Source organism: Pezoporus occidentalis, unplaced genomic scaffold (assembly GCF_034315485.1).
Source record: "Pezoporus occidentalis ecotype Australia unplaced genomic scaffold, CSIRO_AGI_Poc_V1 ctg509, whole genome shotgun sequence".
Classification (NCBI taxonomy): domain Eukaryota; kingdom Metazoa; phylum Chordata; class Aves; order Psittaciformes; family Psittacidae; genus Pezoporus; species Pezoporus occidentalis.
Window position 1 is genome coordinate 9,284 of NW_026915846.1, and position 15,729 is coordinate 25,012.

At 60.3% G+C, this 15,729-nt stretch overlaps 2 protein-coding genes across 2 annotated transcripts; both read right to left on the reverse strand.

Annotated features, from left to right (window-relative positions):
• Nucleotides 1-5,723: 5,723 nt before the first annotated feature.
• LOC134173322 (uncharacterized) lies at nt 5,724-8,327 on the reverse strand. The gene is made up of 3 exons (XM_062637198.1): nt 7,885-8,327; nt 7,289-7,427; nt 5,724-5,829 (listed from the first exon to the last, which is right to left on the reverse strand). The coding sequence occupies exons 1-3, from the start codon at nt 8,257-8,259 to the stop codon at nt 5,738-5,740; spliced, it is 606 nt and encodes a 201-aa protein (XP_062493182.1). The 5' UTR covers nt 8,260-8,327; the 3' UTR covers nt 5,724-5,737.
• A 4-nt stretch (nt 8,328-8,331) lies between these two features.
• Nucleotides 8,332-14,761, reverse strand: TESPA1 (thymocyte expressed, positive selection associated 1; the record flags this gene model as incomplete). Its single annotated transcript, XM_062637202.1, has 8 exons — nt 14,732-14,761; nt 11,930-12,215; nt 10,215-10,264; nt 10,019-10,072; nt 9,822-9,858; nt 9,087-9,149; nt 8,768-8,976; nt 8,332-8,675 (listed from the first exon to the last, which is right to left on the reverse strand). Coding segments are annotated over exons 2-8 (1,029 nt in total), but the record flags the coding sequence as incomplete, so codon positions are not given.
• Between the last annotated feature and the right edge of the window lie 968 nt (nt 14,762-15,729).

Sequence of the window (15,729 nt, forward strand, 5' to 3'; positions counted from 1 at the left end):
CACCAAACCCCCTTTACACCCCATAAACCCACCTCCCACCCCACCAAACCCCCTTTACATCCCATAAACCCACCTCCCACCACACCAAACCCCCTTTACATCCCATAAACCCTCCCCTCGTCCCTTCCCGTTCCCCTCCACACCCCCTGTGTCTCCTTGGCTCACCTGGAGCCCTCTTTGGTGCCATTGGAGCCCCCGGCCCGGCTCCTCCTCCCTTTGGGTCCCCCCCAGGTGCTCCGTGGGGATCAGGATGTGTCCCCTCCTCATCCCAAGCCCTCCTTGCTCTGCACCAGCTCCGTGCTGCTGGGTCCAGTTCATTCCCAGTTCCTCCCACGCCTCTTCTGAACCCGCAACGCTCCAAAGGCATCAATAAAGCAAAGCCTGACCTGCTGCATGTCCTGTCTGTCTCAGCCCATCCATCCCATCCCATCCGTCCCATTCCATCCCATCCATCCCATTGCAACCCATGCCATTCCATCCCATCCCATCCAATCTGTCCCATCCGTCCCATTCCATCCCATCCATCCCATTGCAACCCATCCCATCCCATCCCATCCATCCCATCCCATCCATCCCAACCATCCCATCCATCCCATCACATCCCATCCATCCCATCCATCCCATCCCATCCCATCCATCCCATCCCAACCAATCCATCCCATCCCATCCATCCCATTGCATCTCATTGCATCCCATCCATCCCATCCCAACCAATCCATCCCATCCCATCCCATCCATCCCATTGCATCTCATTGCATCCCATCCATCCCATCTCATCTAATCTGCCCCATCCCATTCATCCCATCCCATCCCATCCATCCCATCACATCCCATCCCATTGCATCCCATCCCATCCCATCCATCCCATCCCATCCATCCATCCCATCACATCCCATCCCATCACATCCCCTCAATGCACCCAAACCAGCCCCAATGCACCCAAATGAGCCCCAATGCACCCAAACCAGCCCCAATGCACCCAAACCAACCCCAGAGCACCCAAACCAACCCCAATGCACCCAAACCAACCCCAATGCACCCAAACCAACCCCAATGCACCCAAACCAGCCCCCATGCACCCAAACCAGGCCCAATGCACCCAAACCAACTCCGATGCACCCAAACCAACCCCAATGCACCCAAACCAACCCCAATGCACCCAAACCAACCCCAGTGCAACCAAACCAACCCCAATGCACCCAAACCAGCCCCATGCACCCAAACCAGCCCCAGTGCACCCAAACCAGCCCCAGTGCACCCAAACCAGCCCCAGTGCACCCAAACCAGCCCCAGTGCACCCAAACCAACCCCAGAGCACCCAAACCAACCCCAATGCACCCAAACCAGCCCCAATGCTGGATGTGGATAGGGTGATGCTGGATGTGGATGGAGTGATGCTGGGGTGAATGGGGTGATGCTGGGGTCGATGGGGTGCTATCAGGAGTGAACAGGGTGATACTGGATATGGATGGGGTAATGGTAGGGTGGATAAGGTGCTATTAGGAGTGAATGGGGTGCTGTTAGGAGTGCATGGGGTGCTATTAGGAGTGAATGGGGTGCTATTAGGAGTGCATGGGGTGCAATTAGGAGTGAATAGGGTGCTGTTAGGAGTGGATGGGGTGCTATTAGGAGTGCATGGGGTGCTATTAGGAGTGGATGGGGTGCTATTAGGAGTGGATGGGGTGCTATTAGGAGTGAATGGGGTGTTGTTAGGAGTGGATGGGGTGCTATTAGGAGTGAATGGGGTGCTATTAGGAGTGGATGGGGTGCTATTAGGAGTGGATGGGGTGCTATTAGGAGTGAATGGGGTGCTATTAGGAGTGGATGGGATGCTATTAGGAGTGGATGGGGTGCTATTAGGAGTGGATGGAGTGCTGTTAGGAGTGAATAGGGTGCTATTAGGAGTGGATGGGGTGCTATTAGGAGTGGATGGGGTGCTATTAGGAGTGGATGGGATGCTGGATGTGGAGGGGTTGCTATTAGGAGTGGATGGGGTGCTATTAGGAGTGAATGGGGTGCTATTAGGAGTGGATGGGGTGCTATTAGGAGTGGATGGGGTGCTATTAGGAGTGGATGGGATGCTGGATGTGGAGGGGTTGCTATTAGGAGTGAATGGGGTGCTATTAGGAGTGGATGGGGTGCTATTAGGAGTGAATGGGGTGCTATTAGGAGTGGATGGGGCGCTGTTAGGAGTGGATGGGGCGCTGTTAGGAGTGCATGGGGTGCTATTAGGAGTGGATGGGGTGCTGGATGTGGATGGGGCGCTATTAGGAGTGAATGGGGTGCTGTTAGGAGTGGATGGGGCGCTGTTAGGAGTGGATGGGGCGCTGTTAGGAGTGGATGGGGCGCTGTTAGCAGTGGATGGGTCGCTGTTAGCAGTGGATGGGGCTCTGCTGGCTGTGGATGGGCGCTGCCGGCAGTGGCCAGGAGCCCCCACCAAGCCCGTTCCCAGCTGCAGAACCACGTCTGCAGCTCCTGGCCCATTCCCAGCCTCCCAGGCAGCTCCTGCCTCCCGTGGGAAGCTGCTCCCACACCTCAGCCACCTCATCCCTGCCGAGGGCTGCATCCAAGCCGGCTCCGCTGGCACCGGCTCCGCGCTGCTCATCCCGCAAGTCCCGTGCTCCGCAGGGGCCCGAGCCCTTGATTCCAATGGGAATCCCGCAGGACGGGGGGTCGGGAGCATCCCAGCAAGAGCCCGGAGCTCCCCATTGAGCGCTGCGCCCATAAATCACCCCCCGGTCCCTTGGCCGCCTCCTGGCTGGAGGTCAGGGAACGGCTCCATGGGGTTCCCGTGCCCGGTGCCCGAGGGAGGATTTGTGCCTCGTATCCTGCTTGGATCCTGTTCCTCAGAGCATCCCATTCATTGCGGGGAGGGGGGAAAGGGGGTGAGGGGAAGCTCCCGGGGCAGGATTGCAGCACCCGGATGCGGGCTGTGGGGTGCTCCAAGTGCTCTGGGGGGAGAGCAGCCAAGCCCCAGTGTGGGAACACCTCCTCCTGGCGCTGCGCCCTTGGGGTTTGCTCCATGCCATCGCATTCGGCCGTCGCCGCGTTCAAACCGGGCTCAGGAGCACCGAGGGCTTCGGTTTCCCTGCGTTGGGATGAAACCCTTGCTCTTTGGGCTCAGCGGTGAGGCTGGATGAAGATGGCCCCACGCAGCCCGGTGCCGCCAGCGCTTTGGTCCCCATCGACCAAGGTTTGGAGCCTCGTCCCGGTCTCTTCCCCACTGGGATGGGGATGGTCTCAAGTGTCCGCGGGGATGGGGCACCCTGAGCTCCAGGCGTGCTCCGAGGATGGAGCCGAAGGCTTCTGGAATCCCCATCCGGGCTGCACCCAATGCCCAGGCTCTGTTTCTGGGATGAAGGACCAGGAGGGCTCCATAGGAGCAGGAGCATCCCGGCTTGGGGGGTCCCCTCTAGAGCAGCAGGGATGTGGATGAAGCTCATCCGTGGGCAGCAGGAGCCAGCACGGAGCATCCCTGGCACGTTGGGAATATCCCCCCCTGTTCAGGACCCATGGTTGGGCTGCGGGAGCCGGAGGGGCCGTGGGGCTAAGCCAGGATAATCCCATCTTTGGCTGCTCTCCATAGGGAAGTGCTGGGGTTTGTTGGTCCATCCTGTCCCCTGCCCGGAGGCTCCTGGACCAGAGGACCAGGAGAGGATGAGGGACCACGGTGGTGCTGGCTCCTTGCTGAGGTTATGGGGCTCTTCTCCCCATCCCTGCATGGGTTTAGGGGGCCAGGAACGGATCTGGACCTTGATGTGGTCCAAAGGGGGCTGATGTCCATGGGGATGGGGCCCACATCATTGGGGACAAAAGGCACCGACGGCGGCAGCAGCAAAGGAGGGGTTAAGGAATGGAGCCAGCATCATCTCCGTGTGGTTTCCTTCTGGTGCCCACATCCCATGGGGCAGATGAGGAGCGTGGAGCCCATGAGATACGGGGCAGGAAGGGGAAGAACCAGGAAGTCACGAGATGCCCCATAAGGAAACAAGAGGGAGGCGTAGGAGGGGCCTGAAGATGGAGAAGCCAAACACGAATCCATGAGCCCTTGAGCTGGGGTGGGCTATGGGGTCCATAGGGCTGGATCCCCCCATCCAGGGATGGAGGCAGCCGCAGTCCTTTGGGAGCTTTATTTCACCCAACAGATCCCATTCCTAGTGTCACACGGGTGATCAAAGTGCAAGTGGTGTCCCCAAGAGCCAGGGCTGGGTTTGGGGACATGTCCATGGGGATGGGGGCACGTCCATGGGGATGGGGGCACGTCCATGGGGATCAGGATGGGGATATGTCCATGGTGATGGATACATGTCCATGGGGATGGGGGCACGTCCATGAGGATGGGGGCACATCCATGGGGATGGGGGCACGTCCATGGGGATCAGGATGGGGATACATCAATGGGAATGGGGACACGTCCATGGGGTTGGGGATGGGGATATGTCTATGGTGATGGATACATGTCCATGGGGATGGGGGCATGTCCATGAGGTTGGGGATGGAGACACGTCTATGGGGATGGGGATGGAGACACGTCCATGGGGATGGGGATGGAGACACGTCCATGGGGATGGGGATGGAGACACGTCTATGGAGATGGAGACACGTCTATGGGGATGGGGATGGAGACACGTCTATGGGGATGGGGATGGAGACATGTCTATGGGGATGGAGACACGTCTATGGGGATGGAGACACGTCTATGGGGATGGGGATGGAGACACGTCTATGGGGATGGAGACACATCTATGGGGATGGAGACATGTCTATGGGGATGGGGATGGAGACACGTCCATGGGGATGGAGACATGTCTATGGGGATGGGGATGGAGACACTATGGGGATGGAGAGCATGGGGATGGAGACATGTCATGGGGATGGGGATGGGGGGATGGGGACATCCCCTGGCCCTGACCCAGCCCTGGCAAAAGTCCTGAGTCGAAAGGAATTCGGTGCCAAACACACACACGTGTACACATGTTTATACACACACGTGTACAGATGTACATATACACACACGTGTACACATGTACATATACACACACGTGTACACATGTACATACACACACGTGTACACATGTACATATACACACACGTGTACACATGTATATACACACACGTGTACACATGTACATATACACACAGACGTGTACAGATGTACATATACACACACGTGTACACATGTACATACACACACATGTGTACACATGTACATACACACACACGTGTAAACACACATGTGTACACATGTACATACACACACGTGCACACACACACGTGTACCACATATGTACACAGTCACACACACGTGCACACACACATGTGCATCCACACACGTGCACACACACACACGTGCACACACACACACGTGCACACACACGTGCACACACACGTGCACACACACACGTGCACACACACATGTGCATCCACACACATGCACACACACACGTGTACCACATATGTACACACTCACACACACGTGCACACACACATGTGCATCCACACACGTGCACACACACACACATGCACACACACGTGCACACACACACGTGTACCACACATGTACACACTCACACACACGTGCACACACACATGTGCATCCGCACACGTGCACACACACACACACACGTGCACACACACACACACACACGTGTACACCCAGTGCACGCGTAGCAGCAGTGCCAGGGTCCCAGCACCCAGCGGTGCCCCCGGGCCCCCCCTGGGTCCCTCTGCGGTGGCCTCAGGCCCTGGGCTGGGAGCTGAGCCCCGGCACCGCCTCCTCCCCGGAGCCGCTGCTGTCCGAGGGCCCGCTGCTGGCGGGGGGCAGGAAACCTGGGTGTGGGGCACGGGACACACGTGGGGACGGGGATGCGGACATGTATGGGGCAGGTATGGGGACAGGTATGGGGATATGTATGGGGACATGGATGGGGACATGGATGGGAACATGGATGGGGACATGGATGGGGACAGGTGTGGGGCAGGTAGGGGGACACGTGGGACATGGATGGGGACATGGATCGGGACATGGATGGGGACAGGTATGGGGACATGGATGGGGACAGGTATGGGGACATGGATGGGGCAGGTATGGGGACATGGATGGGGACATGGATGGGGCAGGTATGGGGACATGGATGGGGACATGGATGGGGACATGGATGGGGACATGGATGGGGACAGGTATGGGGACATGGATGGGAACATGGATGGGAACACGTATGGGGACATGGATGGGGACAAGTGTGGGGACATGGATGGGGACATGGATGGGGACAGGTATGGGGACATGGATGGGGACATGGATGGGGACATGGATGGGGACAGGTATGGGGACAGGTATGGGGACAGGTATGGGGACATGGATGGGGACATGGATGGGGACATGGATGGGGACAGGTATGGGGACAGGGATGGGGACATGGGGACAGGATGGGGCAAGTATGGGGCAGGTGTGGGGACAGGTATGGGGACATGGATGTGGATGGGGACATGGACATGGGGGACATGGATGGGACGTATGGGGACATGGATAGTGTGGGGACATGGATGGGGACATGGATGGGGACATGGATGGGGCAGGTATGGGGACAGGTATGGGGACATGGATGGGGACAGGTGTGGGGCAGGTATGGGGATATGTATGGGGACATGGATGGGGACATGAATGGGGACAGGTATGGGGCAAGTATGGGGCAGGTATGGGGACAGGTATGGGGACATGGATGGGGACAGGTGTGGGGCAGGTATGGGGACATGGATGGGGACATGGGGACATGGATGGGGACAGGTATGGGGCAGGTATGGGGACATGGATGGGGACATGGATGGGGACAAGTATGGGGACATGGATGGGGACAGGTATGGGGCAGGTAGGGGGACACGTGGGACATGGATGGGGACATGGATCGGGACATGGATGGGGACAGGTATGGGGCAGGTATGGGGTCAGGTATGGGGATATGTATGGGGCAGGTATGGGGACATGGATGGGGACAGGTATGGGGACACGTGGGACACATATGGGGACACATGGGACAGGTATGAGGGCACGTGGGACATGTATGGAGACACGTGCGACACATGGGGCCACGTGGGACATGTATAGGGGTACGTGGGGACATGTATGGGAACACATGGGACGTGTGGGACACGCATGGGGATACATGGGACATGTATGGGGACATGTATGGGGACACGTATGGGGACACGTGGGGCACATATGGGGACACGTATGGGGACCCATGGGACACGCGCTGCCCTCCCATTATGGGAAACCCCAAGAACTTACTTCTGCGGATGGCAGCGGAGGGATGGAGGGACCGGATGGGTTCCTTGTGGGCATCACCATCACCATCATCATCATCAGTATCATCATCATCATCACCATCATCATCATCATCATCATCCTCCTCACTGACACTCAGCACCTGCAGCAGGATGGGTGAGGAGCGGCACATGTGTGTAAATCACTGCATCCCTCTCCATGCGTGTGCAAGGCATCCCCCCATCACCCTGGTACCCCTCCATCACCCTGGTACCCCCCCATCACCCTGGTACCCTCCCATCACCCTCGCATCCCTCCATCACCCTGATACCTCCCCATCACCCTGGTACCCCCCATCACCCTGGTACCCCCCCATCACCCTGGTAACCCCCATCACCCTGGTAACCCCCCATCACCCTGGCACCCCCCATCACCCTGGTACCCCTCCATCACCCTGGTACCCCCCCATCACCCTGGTACCCCCCCATCACCCTGGTACCCCCCATCACCCTGGTACCTCCCCATCACCCTGGTACCCCCCATCACCCTGGTACCCCCCATCACCCTGGTACCCCCCCATCACCCTGGTACCCCCCCATCACCCTGGTATCTCTCCTCACCTCCTCCACCTCAAAGGAGTCCCTGGTGGGTCCTTGGGGTGATGGGAGCATCCCCGTGTCCCTCTGCCTCCCCCAGCGCTGGCCCCTGCTCCAAGCCCGGTGGCCACCAGCCCTTGGTGTGTCCGGGTGCAAGGTAGCACCCATGTGGCACCCATGGGACCCCGCTTTCCACCCCAGCCAGGTCCCATAGGAGCCAGAGCCGAAGCCGGAGTCCCCCTTGTCCCATGGCTGCTGGGGGGGGACCCACACTTTGCTGCCATGGGGATGCGGCGCTGGGGACAAGGTGCCCCATTGCCACCCAGCAGCCGTGCCCGGTCCATGCTGCTCCCACTCTGGAGCACACGGAGCATCCCTGTCCCCATGTGCCACCACCATCGGGGTACCCAATAACCCCCCGCTATGGGGACAGGGCAGCTCCGGGGGTCCCCATGCAGCACCAGGATGGACCCCATCCGCATCCCTTCTCCATCCTTCCAGGGCATCACCTGCATCCCACCGGGATGGCTCCAGCCCCGGCCCCATAGCACCGGGCTGGATGGGGGGCCCCGGGGGGTTGCCTTCATCCCTTGGGGGTGCGTAGAGGCACATGGTGGCCACGGCTCTCTTCAAGCGCTGCACGGGCGAGAGGGCTCCGGGTTGGGATGTTGGGATGTGGATGTTGGGAATGTCGGGATGAGCCCTGGAGCAGCAGGAGGGGGACAGGCGCCGCACGGGGCTCCGGGACACGTAGGAGTAGAGGCAGAAGAAGGCATCGGCCGTGGTGGCCAGAGCCTGGACCTGCTGGAAGCGACCTGGGAAGGACAAAGGGAGGTGGGAAACTGGAGCCTCATTCCCAATGGGGTGAATCCCATGGGATCAGGGCGGGGGGGCAGGCGCCGCTCACTGGCCAGCGTCAAGCAGGGATCCTCCATCTCCATGCGCCGCACTTGGGCCTTGAGGAAGAGCTGGAAGTCGATGCCCTTGGCGCGGGATGGAGCCGTGAAGAACCGCACGGGGACCCGGGATGCGGTACCCGGCTCGCTCGGCACGAAGCCCAGCTCGGAGAGGATCTCCTCAGCATCCGCCTCCCAGCGCTCCAGCACCTCGGAGATGCTGCGGGGATGTGGGGCAGCCCCATAGGGGTGAGCATCACCAACGGGGGAGCCCAAGCACCCCTCGAAGACACACACACACACACACACACACCCCTCTCTAGGTTCTACCTGGAGCTGGTCTTGGTGGTGAGGCTGGAAGCTGTGCTGTGGCCCAGGCTGAGGCGTTTGGCCCTGTGGTGGGATGGGGATGGGGTGGGAACGGGGTGGGATGGGGATGGGGATGGGGGTGGGAATGGGGTGGGGATGGGGATGGGGTGGGGATGGGGTGGGGATGGGGATGGGGATGGGGATGGGGATGGGGTGGGGATGGGGATGGGGATGGGGTGGGGATGGGGATGGGGATGGGGATGGGGATGGGGATGGGGATGGGATGGGGATGGGGATGGGGATGGCGATGGGGATGGCGATGGGGATGGCGAATGAGATGGCGATGGGGATCGGGAGAGAGATCGCGATCGCGAATGGAATGGGGATGGGGATGGGGATGGGGTGGGATGGGGTGGGGATGGGGATGGGGATGGGGATGGGGTGGGGATGGGGTGGGATTGGGATGGGGATGGGATGGGATGGGGTTGAGATGGGGATGGAATGGGGATGGGGATGGGGATGGGGATGGGGATGGGGATGGGGTGGGGATGGATGGGGATGGGGATGGGGTGGGAAGGGGTGGGATGGGGGTGGGAAGGGGTGGGATGTGGATGGGGATGGGGTGGGGATGGGGATGGGTATGGAGATGGTGAAGGGGATGAGAATGGGGATGGGGATGGGGATGATGCCAATGGGTGCATGGGGACAGTGGTCCCCAGATCCCCACCAGCCTCAACCTAGGACCCCAAACCTCACCTGCTCATGGCCTTGCTGCTCCCTGGAAGCAGGAGAGCTGGAAAAGGGGGCAGAGAGGAGCGAGATGGGGATGTGTGGGGCCACACGCATCCCACCCCATGGACACAGAGCTCGGGGGCAGCCCAGCCCCATCTCCTGCAGGAGAAGCTGCTGCTGGTGGCAATGGAAGGGCAATGACACCCTAGGGGTGCTGGTACCTTCAGCTCCCAGGGTCAGGTCATCCTCGAAGCTGGTCCCAGTGCTTCCATACCCTGCAATGGTGTGGGATGAGATGTGGGGCCACAGGGATGGGTCCCGTGGTCCTCAAGGGCCATTCCCCTGCACCCAAGGGCTTTGGGGACACAGAGGGACCAGAGGTACCCCAGGAGAACCATGGGGACCAAGGCAACGCACCCTGGGGACCCGGCAAGCCCGGCTCCTCTGGTGGGACCTCAAGGGATGACCTGGACCAGAGCAGAGCCTTGGTCACATCACCCTGTCCCGAAGGGGATGGAGGTGGGATGGGAGAGCTGGGAACAGCAGGATGGGCAGGGGGGAATGGGATGCAGGGGATGGGGAGCAAGGAGATGGGGTTTGGGCTTGGTGGGATGCTCAGAGGGGATCCAATAGGAAAAGGGGCACTGGGGCAAGGGATGCAGGGACAGGACGAGGGGATCCAATAGGAAAAGGGGTTTGGGCCAAGGGATGCAGGGACAGGACAAGGGGATCCAATAGGAAAAGGGGTTTGGGCCAAGGGATGCAGGGACAGGACAAGGGGATCCCATAGGAAAAGGGGCTTTGGCCAAGGAATGCAGGGACAGGACAAGGGGATCCAATAGGAAAAGGGGTTTGGGCCAAGGGATGCAGGGACAGGACAAGGGGATCCAATAGGAAAAGGGGGTTGGGGCAAGGGATGCAGGGACAGGACAAGGGGATCCAATAGGAAAAGGGGTTTGGGCCAAGGGATGCAGGGACAGGACAAGGGGATCCAATAGGAAAAGGGGTCTTGCCCAAGGGATGCAGGGACAGGACAAGGGGATCCAATAGGAAAAGGGGTTTGGGCCAACGGATGCAGGGACAGGACAAGGGGATCCAATAGGAAAAGGGGCCTTGCCCAAGGGATGCAGGGACAGGACAGGGGGATCCAATAGGAAAAGGGGTTTGGGGCAAGGGATGCAGGGACAGGACAAGGGGATCCAATAGGAAAAGGGGTTTGGGGCAAGGGATGCAGGGACAGGACAAGGGGATCCAATAGGAAAAGGGCTTTGGGGCAAGGGATGCAGGGACAGGACAGGGCTATCCAATAGGAAAAGGGGTTTGGGGCAAGGGATGCAGGGACAGGACAAGGGGATCCAATGGAAAAGGGTTTGGGCCAAGGGATGCAGGGACAGGACAAGGGGATCCAATAGGAAAAGGGGTTTGGGGCAAGGGATGCAGGGACAGGACAAGGGGATCCAATGGAAAAGGGGTTTGGGGCAAGGGATGCAGGGACAGGACAGGGGGATCCAATGGAAAAGGGGCCTTGCCCAAGGGATGCAGGGACAATACAAGGGGATCCAATAGGAAAAGGGGTTTGGGGCAAGGGATGCAGGGACAGGACAGGAGGATCCAATAGGAAAAGGGGTTTGGGCCAAGGGATGCAGGGACAGGACAAGGGGATCCAATGGAAAAGGGGTTTGGGGCAAGGGATGCAGGGACAGGACAAGGGGATCCAATGGAAAAGGGGTTTGGGGCAAGGGATGCAGGGACAGGACAGGGGGATCCAATAGGAAAAGGGCCTTTGGCCAAGGGATGCAGGGACAGGACAAGGGGATCCAATAGGAAAAGGGGCCTTGCCCAAGGGATGCAGGGACAGGACAGGGGGAGATTGGGATGAGCTCTTATGCAGAAGCTCTTCCCAGCGAGCGTTCTGGGCCCCTGGAATGGGCTCACTGCAGGAGCCCCCCCTGCCCATGGCGCTTTCATCTCCCTTCCATCCCACCCCATTCCTTGCTCCCATTCCCTCCTTCCCACCAGCACCCCTCTGCCCGCTTGGGTGCAGGCCTTCCATGAGGACCCATGAGCATCACCCCCCCCCCCCCTTTCCCTCTCCCCACGGCACCATTCCCACTGGGAACGCCGCCGCTCACCCGCACTCCCGCAGCCACAGCTCGATCTTCCCGCCTGCGCTTCCTGCCCTTGGGAAGGCACCCATGGGGCGCACGCCTCGGGGCCCCCCATTCCCGGGGCATCCCCATTGACCTGCAAGGGGGCCGTGGGGCGGCTGTGGGTCGGGGTCGTCCCATGGGGCAGAGGCCGCGTCCTCGAGCGCCAGCATCGAATTCCTCCAGCTCCGGCTCTGCCGGACCCAGGCGCGGCGCCGCTGCCACGGTGAGGGGCTGAGCACGGACGTGGCCTCCATGGCTGGGGGTGTCCCTATGGGAGAGGGAATGGGGGGAGGGGGGGGGGTCCATGGGGTGCTCCACAAAGGGGGGGGTCTGGGTGCCGATGGGATGGGGAGGAGGAGGGGGGGGGGGGGGGGGGGGAGGATGGGGATGGAGCTGCTGGAGCTGAGATAAGGATGAGCTGGACCAGGGGTGGGGTTGGAACTTCCTCACTGGAGAGGGGATTCCTGTCCCATCCCACCCCCATCCCCATCCCCATTCCATCCGCATCCCGTCCCCATCCCGTCCCCATCCCACCCCCATCCCATCCCCATTCCATCCCATCCCCATCCCCATCCCCATCCCATCCCCATCCTGTCCCCATCCCGTCCCCATTCCACCCCCATCCCATCCCCATTCCATCCCATCCCATTCCCATCCCATTCCCATCCCATCCCCATCCCACCTCCATCCCATCCCCATCCCACCCCCATTCTATCCCCATCCCATCCCCATCCCATCCCCATCCCGTCCCCATCCCATCCCCATCCCCATCCCATCCCCATCCCATCCCCATCCATCCCCATCCATCCCCATCCCGTTCCCATCCTCATCCCCATCCCACCCCATCCCCGTCCTACATCCCCAAAGCACAGCAGAGCCCCACATCCCTGGTGAGCTCCTGAAGCATTCCCTCATCTCCATCCCTCATCCTGAGCCCCCTCAGCACAGCTCCTGGTTGGGGACAGGGACCCCACAGCCCAGGCAGACCCCATAGGCACAGGGATGGGTTTCTGGAGCCATCCACATGTTCCACATGCATCCCTATGGATGAGCATTGCCGGAGCAGGAGCATCCCCATCCAGCCATCGCTGGAGTGGGACCATCCCAGCCCCATTCACCCCCGGCAGCAGCAGCATCCCGGTCCAGCTTCAACCCCATCCTAGGCCCCACAGAGCCCTGGGAGATGCTGTGAGCATCCTGGGGAGCACCAACAGCTCCCAGATCCAATGGGATCACCAAGCTGGGGCTCTGTGTCCTGGAGCATCCCAACCCCATCCCCTCTGCTCCCACAAAAGCCTTTCCCATCTGCTCCGGATGCAGGAATCCCCTCTCCCCATCACCCCCATAGCCCTGCCACGTGTCCCCCCCCCATCTCCATCCCCTCCATCCCCATCCCTATGGGGCCAAACCAGCCCCAAACCCCTCTGGAGCTCACCGGTGTTGGGGGAAGGGGGGGGGGGGGGAGGCAAGGGATGCTCTATGTGGGGCAAGGGGCCCTGAGCTGCCCCACGGCGGCCCCGGTGTCAGTGGGGCCGAGGGAGCTCATGTGCTTGGAGGAGGAAATGGGGAGAAGTCAACGGCAAACCTCAAATGGGGCCCACATCCGCCATGGGGGGGATGACGTGGGGCAGGGGGGGGGTGGACGGTGACAGCCAGAGCCACCCCATGGTGCCCCTGGGTCCTGCCCCCAATGGGGGCTGAAAGGCTCCAATGGGGGGCATCAAAGGCTTGGGGGGGGCTTGGAGAGGAGGAGGAGGAGGAGGAGGAAGGGGAGGGTGAGGGGAAGGGATAAAGAGGGGAAGGAGGAAGAGAAGGAGGGAGGAGGAGGAGGGGAAAGAAAGAGGAAGAGGAGGATAAGGAGGACAAGGAGGAGGAGGATGAAGAACAGAGGACGAGAAGGAGGAGGAGAAGGAGAAGGAGAAGGAGAAGGAGAAGGACGAGGAAGAGGAGGATGAAGAAGAGAGGAAGAGGAGGAGGAGGAGGAGGAGAAGGAGAAGGGGAAGGGGAAGGGGAAGGAGAAGGAGGAGGAGGAGGAGGAGAAGGAGAAGGAGAAGGAGGAGGAGGAGGAGATGGAGGAGAAGGAGGAGGAGGAGAAGGAGATGGAGGAGAAGGAGGAGGAGGAGGAGGAGGAGGAGGAGGATGAAGAAGAGAGGAAGAGAAGGAGGAGGAGGAGGAGGAGGAGAAGGAGAAGGAGAAGGAGAAGGAGAAGGAGAAGGAGAAGGAGAAGGAGAAGGAGAAGGAGAAGGAGAACGAGAAGGAGAAGGAGAAGGAGAAGGAGAAGGAGAACGAGAAGGAGAACGAGAAGGAGAAGGAGGAGGAGGACGAAGAGGAGGAGAAGGAGGACAAGGAAGAGGAGGATGAAGAAGAGAGGAAGAGAAGGAGGAGGAGGAGGAAAAGAAGGAACAGGAGGAAGAGGGGAAAGAAAGAGAGGAAGAGGAGGTTAAGGGGGACAAGGAAGAGGAGGTTTGAAGAGAGGAAGAGAAGGAGGAGGAGGAGAAGAAGGAGGAAGAGTGGAAAGAGAGGAAGAGGAGGATAAGGGGCCAAGGAAGAGGAGGATGAAGAAGAGGATAAGGAGGAAGAGGAGGATAAGGAGGACAAGCAAGAAGGAGGATGAAGAAGAGAGGAAGAGAAGGAGGATGAGGAAGAGGACAAAGAGGAGAAGGAGAAAGAAAAGGAGGGCGAGGAGGAGGGAGATGAGGAGCAGGCCAAGGAGGAGGAGGAAGATGAGGATGAGGATGGAATGACCCCCCCCCAAATCCCACCGGGGGACCCCGCGGTGCTCACCTCCAATGGGGACATCACGGGGGCATCCCTGGTCCTTCCGGATCCCCCCCCACACACACACAACCGGAGCCGGGATCCCGTCATAAAAGGCCAAGGATCTCCGGGAATGGGGCTATTTTTAGCCCGGGAGCGCTTGTGGGTGAAGGCTGGAATTAACTGTTCCTTTGGCACGTCCAGCCCTGCGGGAGAAAGGGGGGGGGGATCGGGATTGGGATCACCCAGCACATCCCATGGGAAGGATGGACACGGTCCCTTCATCCGGCTCCGTTCCTGAGGGACCCCCAGGATGAGGGAGGCCAGGAGGGTTTGGGATGGAGCAGGGGATCTGTATGGAGCATCCCTATGGGAAGGATCCAGGATGAGGCAGGATTAAACCCTGGGATTAGGGATTTCCCCCCAGGATCGGGGTGGGGGGGGATGGGTCCATCCCTTCGCACATCCCTAATGAACATTGGCTGCATCCCATGGGATCAGGGACACGGATAGGACCATGAAGGGGGTTTGGGGGGGGAGCACCTCCCCTGCAGCAGCACCTTTACCTGCACCCCAGCACCCTGCCTGTGTGTGCTGATGGGTGCTGATGGGTGCTGATGATGGGTGCTGGGGTGGGGTGGGGGGGGTCCTCTGGACCAGCCCCCATCGCTTCCCACATTCCTGCTTGACCTACTTAAGGGCTCCTTCCTCCCGGATCCCGGCATGAATAAGTGATGGGACACGCACTTATGGCTCCTGCAGCAGAGGGGGGGCCCCCCCCCCCGACCCAAATACTATGGGGTATAGGATGCATCATGCCTATGGGGTGCAGCCCCATGCAGGACACCCTGCAGACCCCCAACCCCTCTGTGTGTGTGTGTGTGATGCCCCCCCCCCATCCTCTCTTTTTAGGGTGCCCCCATGCAGCCCCCCCCCCCCAATCCCTGTGTCCATCCCCAAGCATGGGGCTGGCCCCATGACCCCTCCTGGACCAAATCAGTGCCACCCCACTGAGGGACCCCCAT

Coding starts and splice junctions, on each gene's coding strand:
- LOC134173322 (XM_062637198.1), bottom strand. CDS start 8,259: ATGGTGGTGGCACATGGGGACAGGGATGCTCCGTGTGCTCCAGAGTGG. Junction 7,428..7,884: donor ACTCCTTTGAGGTGGAGGAG/GTGAGGAGAGAT, acceptor ATCCTGCTGCAG/GTGCTGAGTGTCAGTGAGGA. Junction 5,830..7,288: donor CTCCGCTGCCATCCGCAGAA/GTAAGTTCTTGG, acceptor CCCCACACCCAG/GTTTCCTGCCCCCCGCCAGC.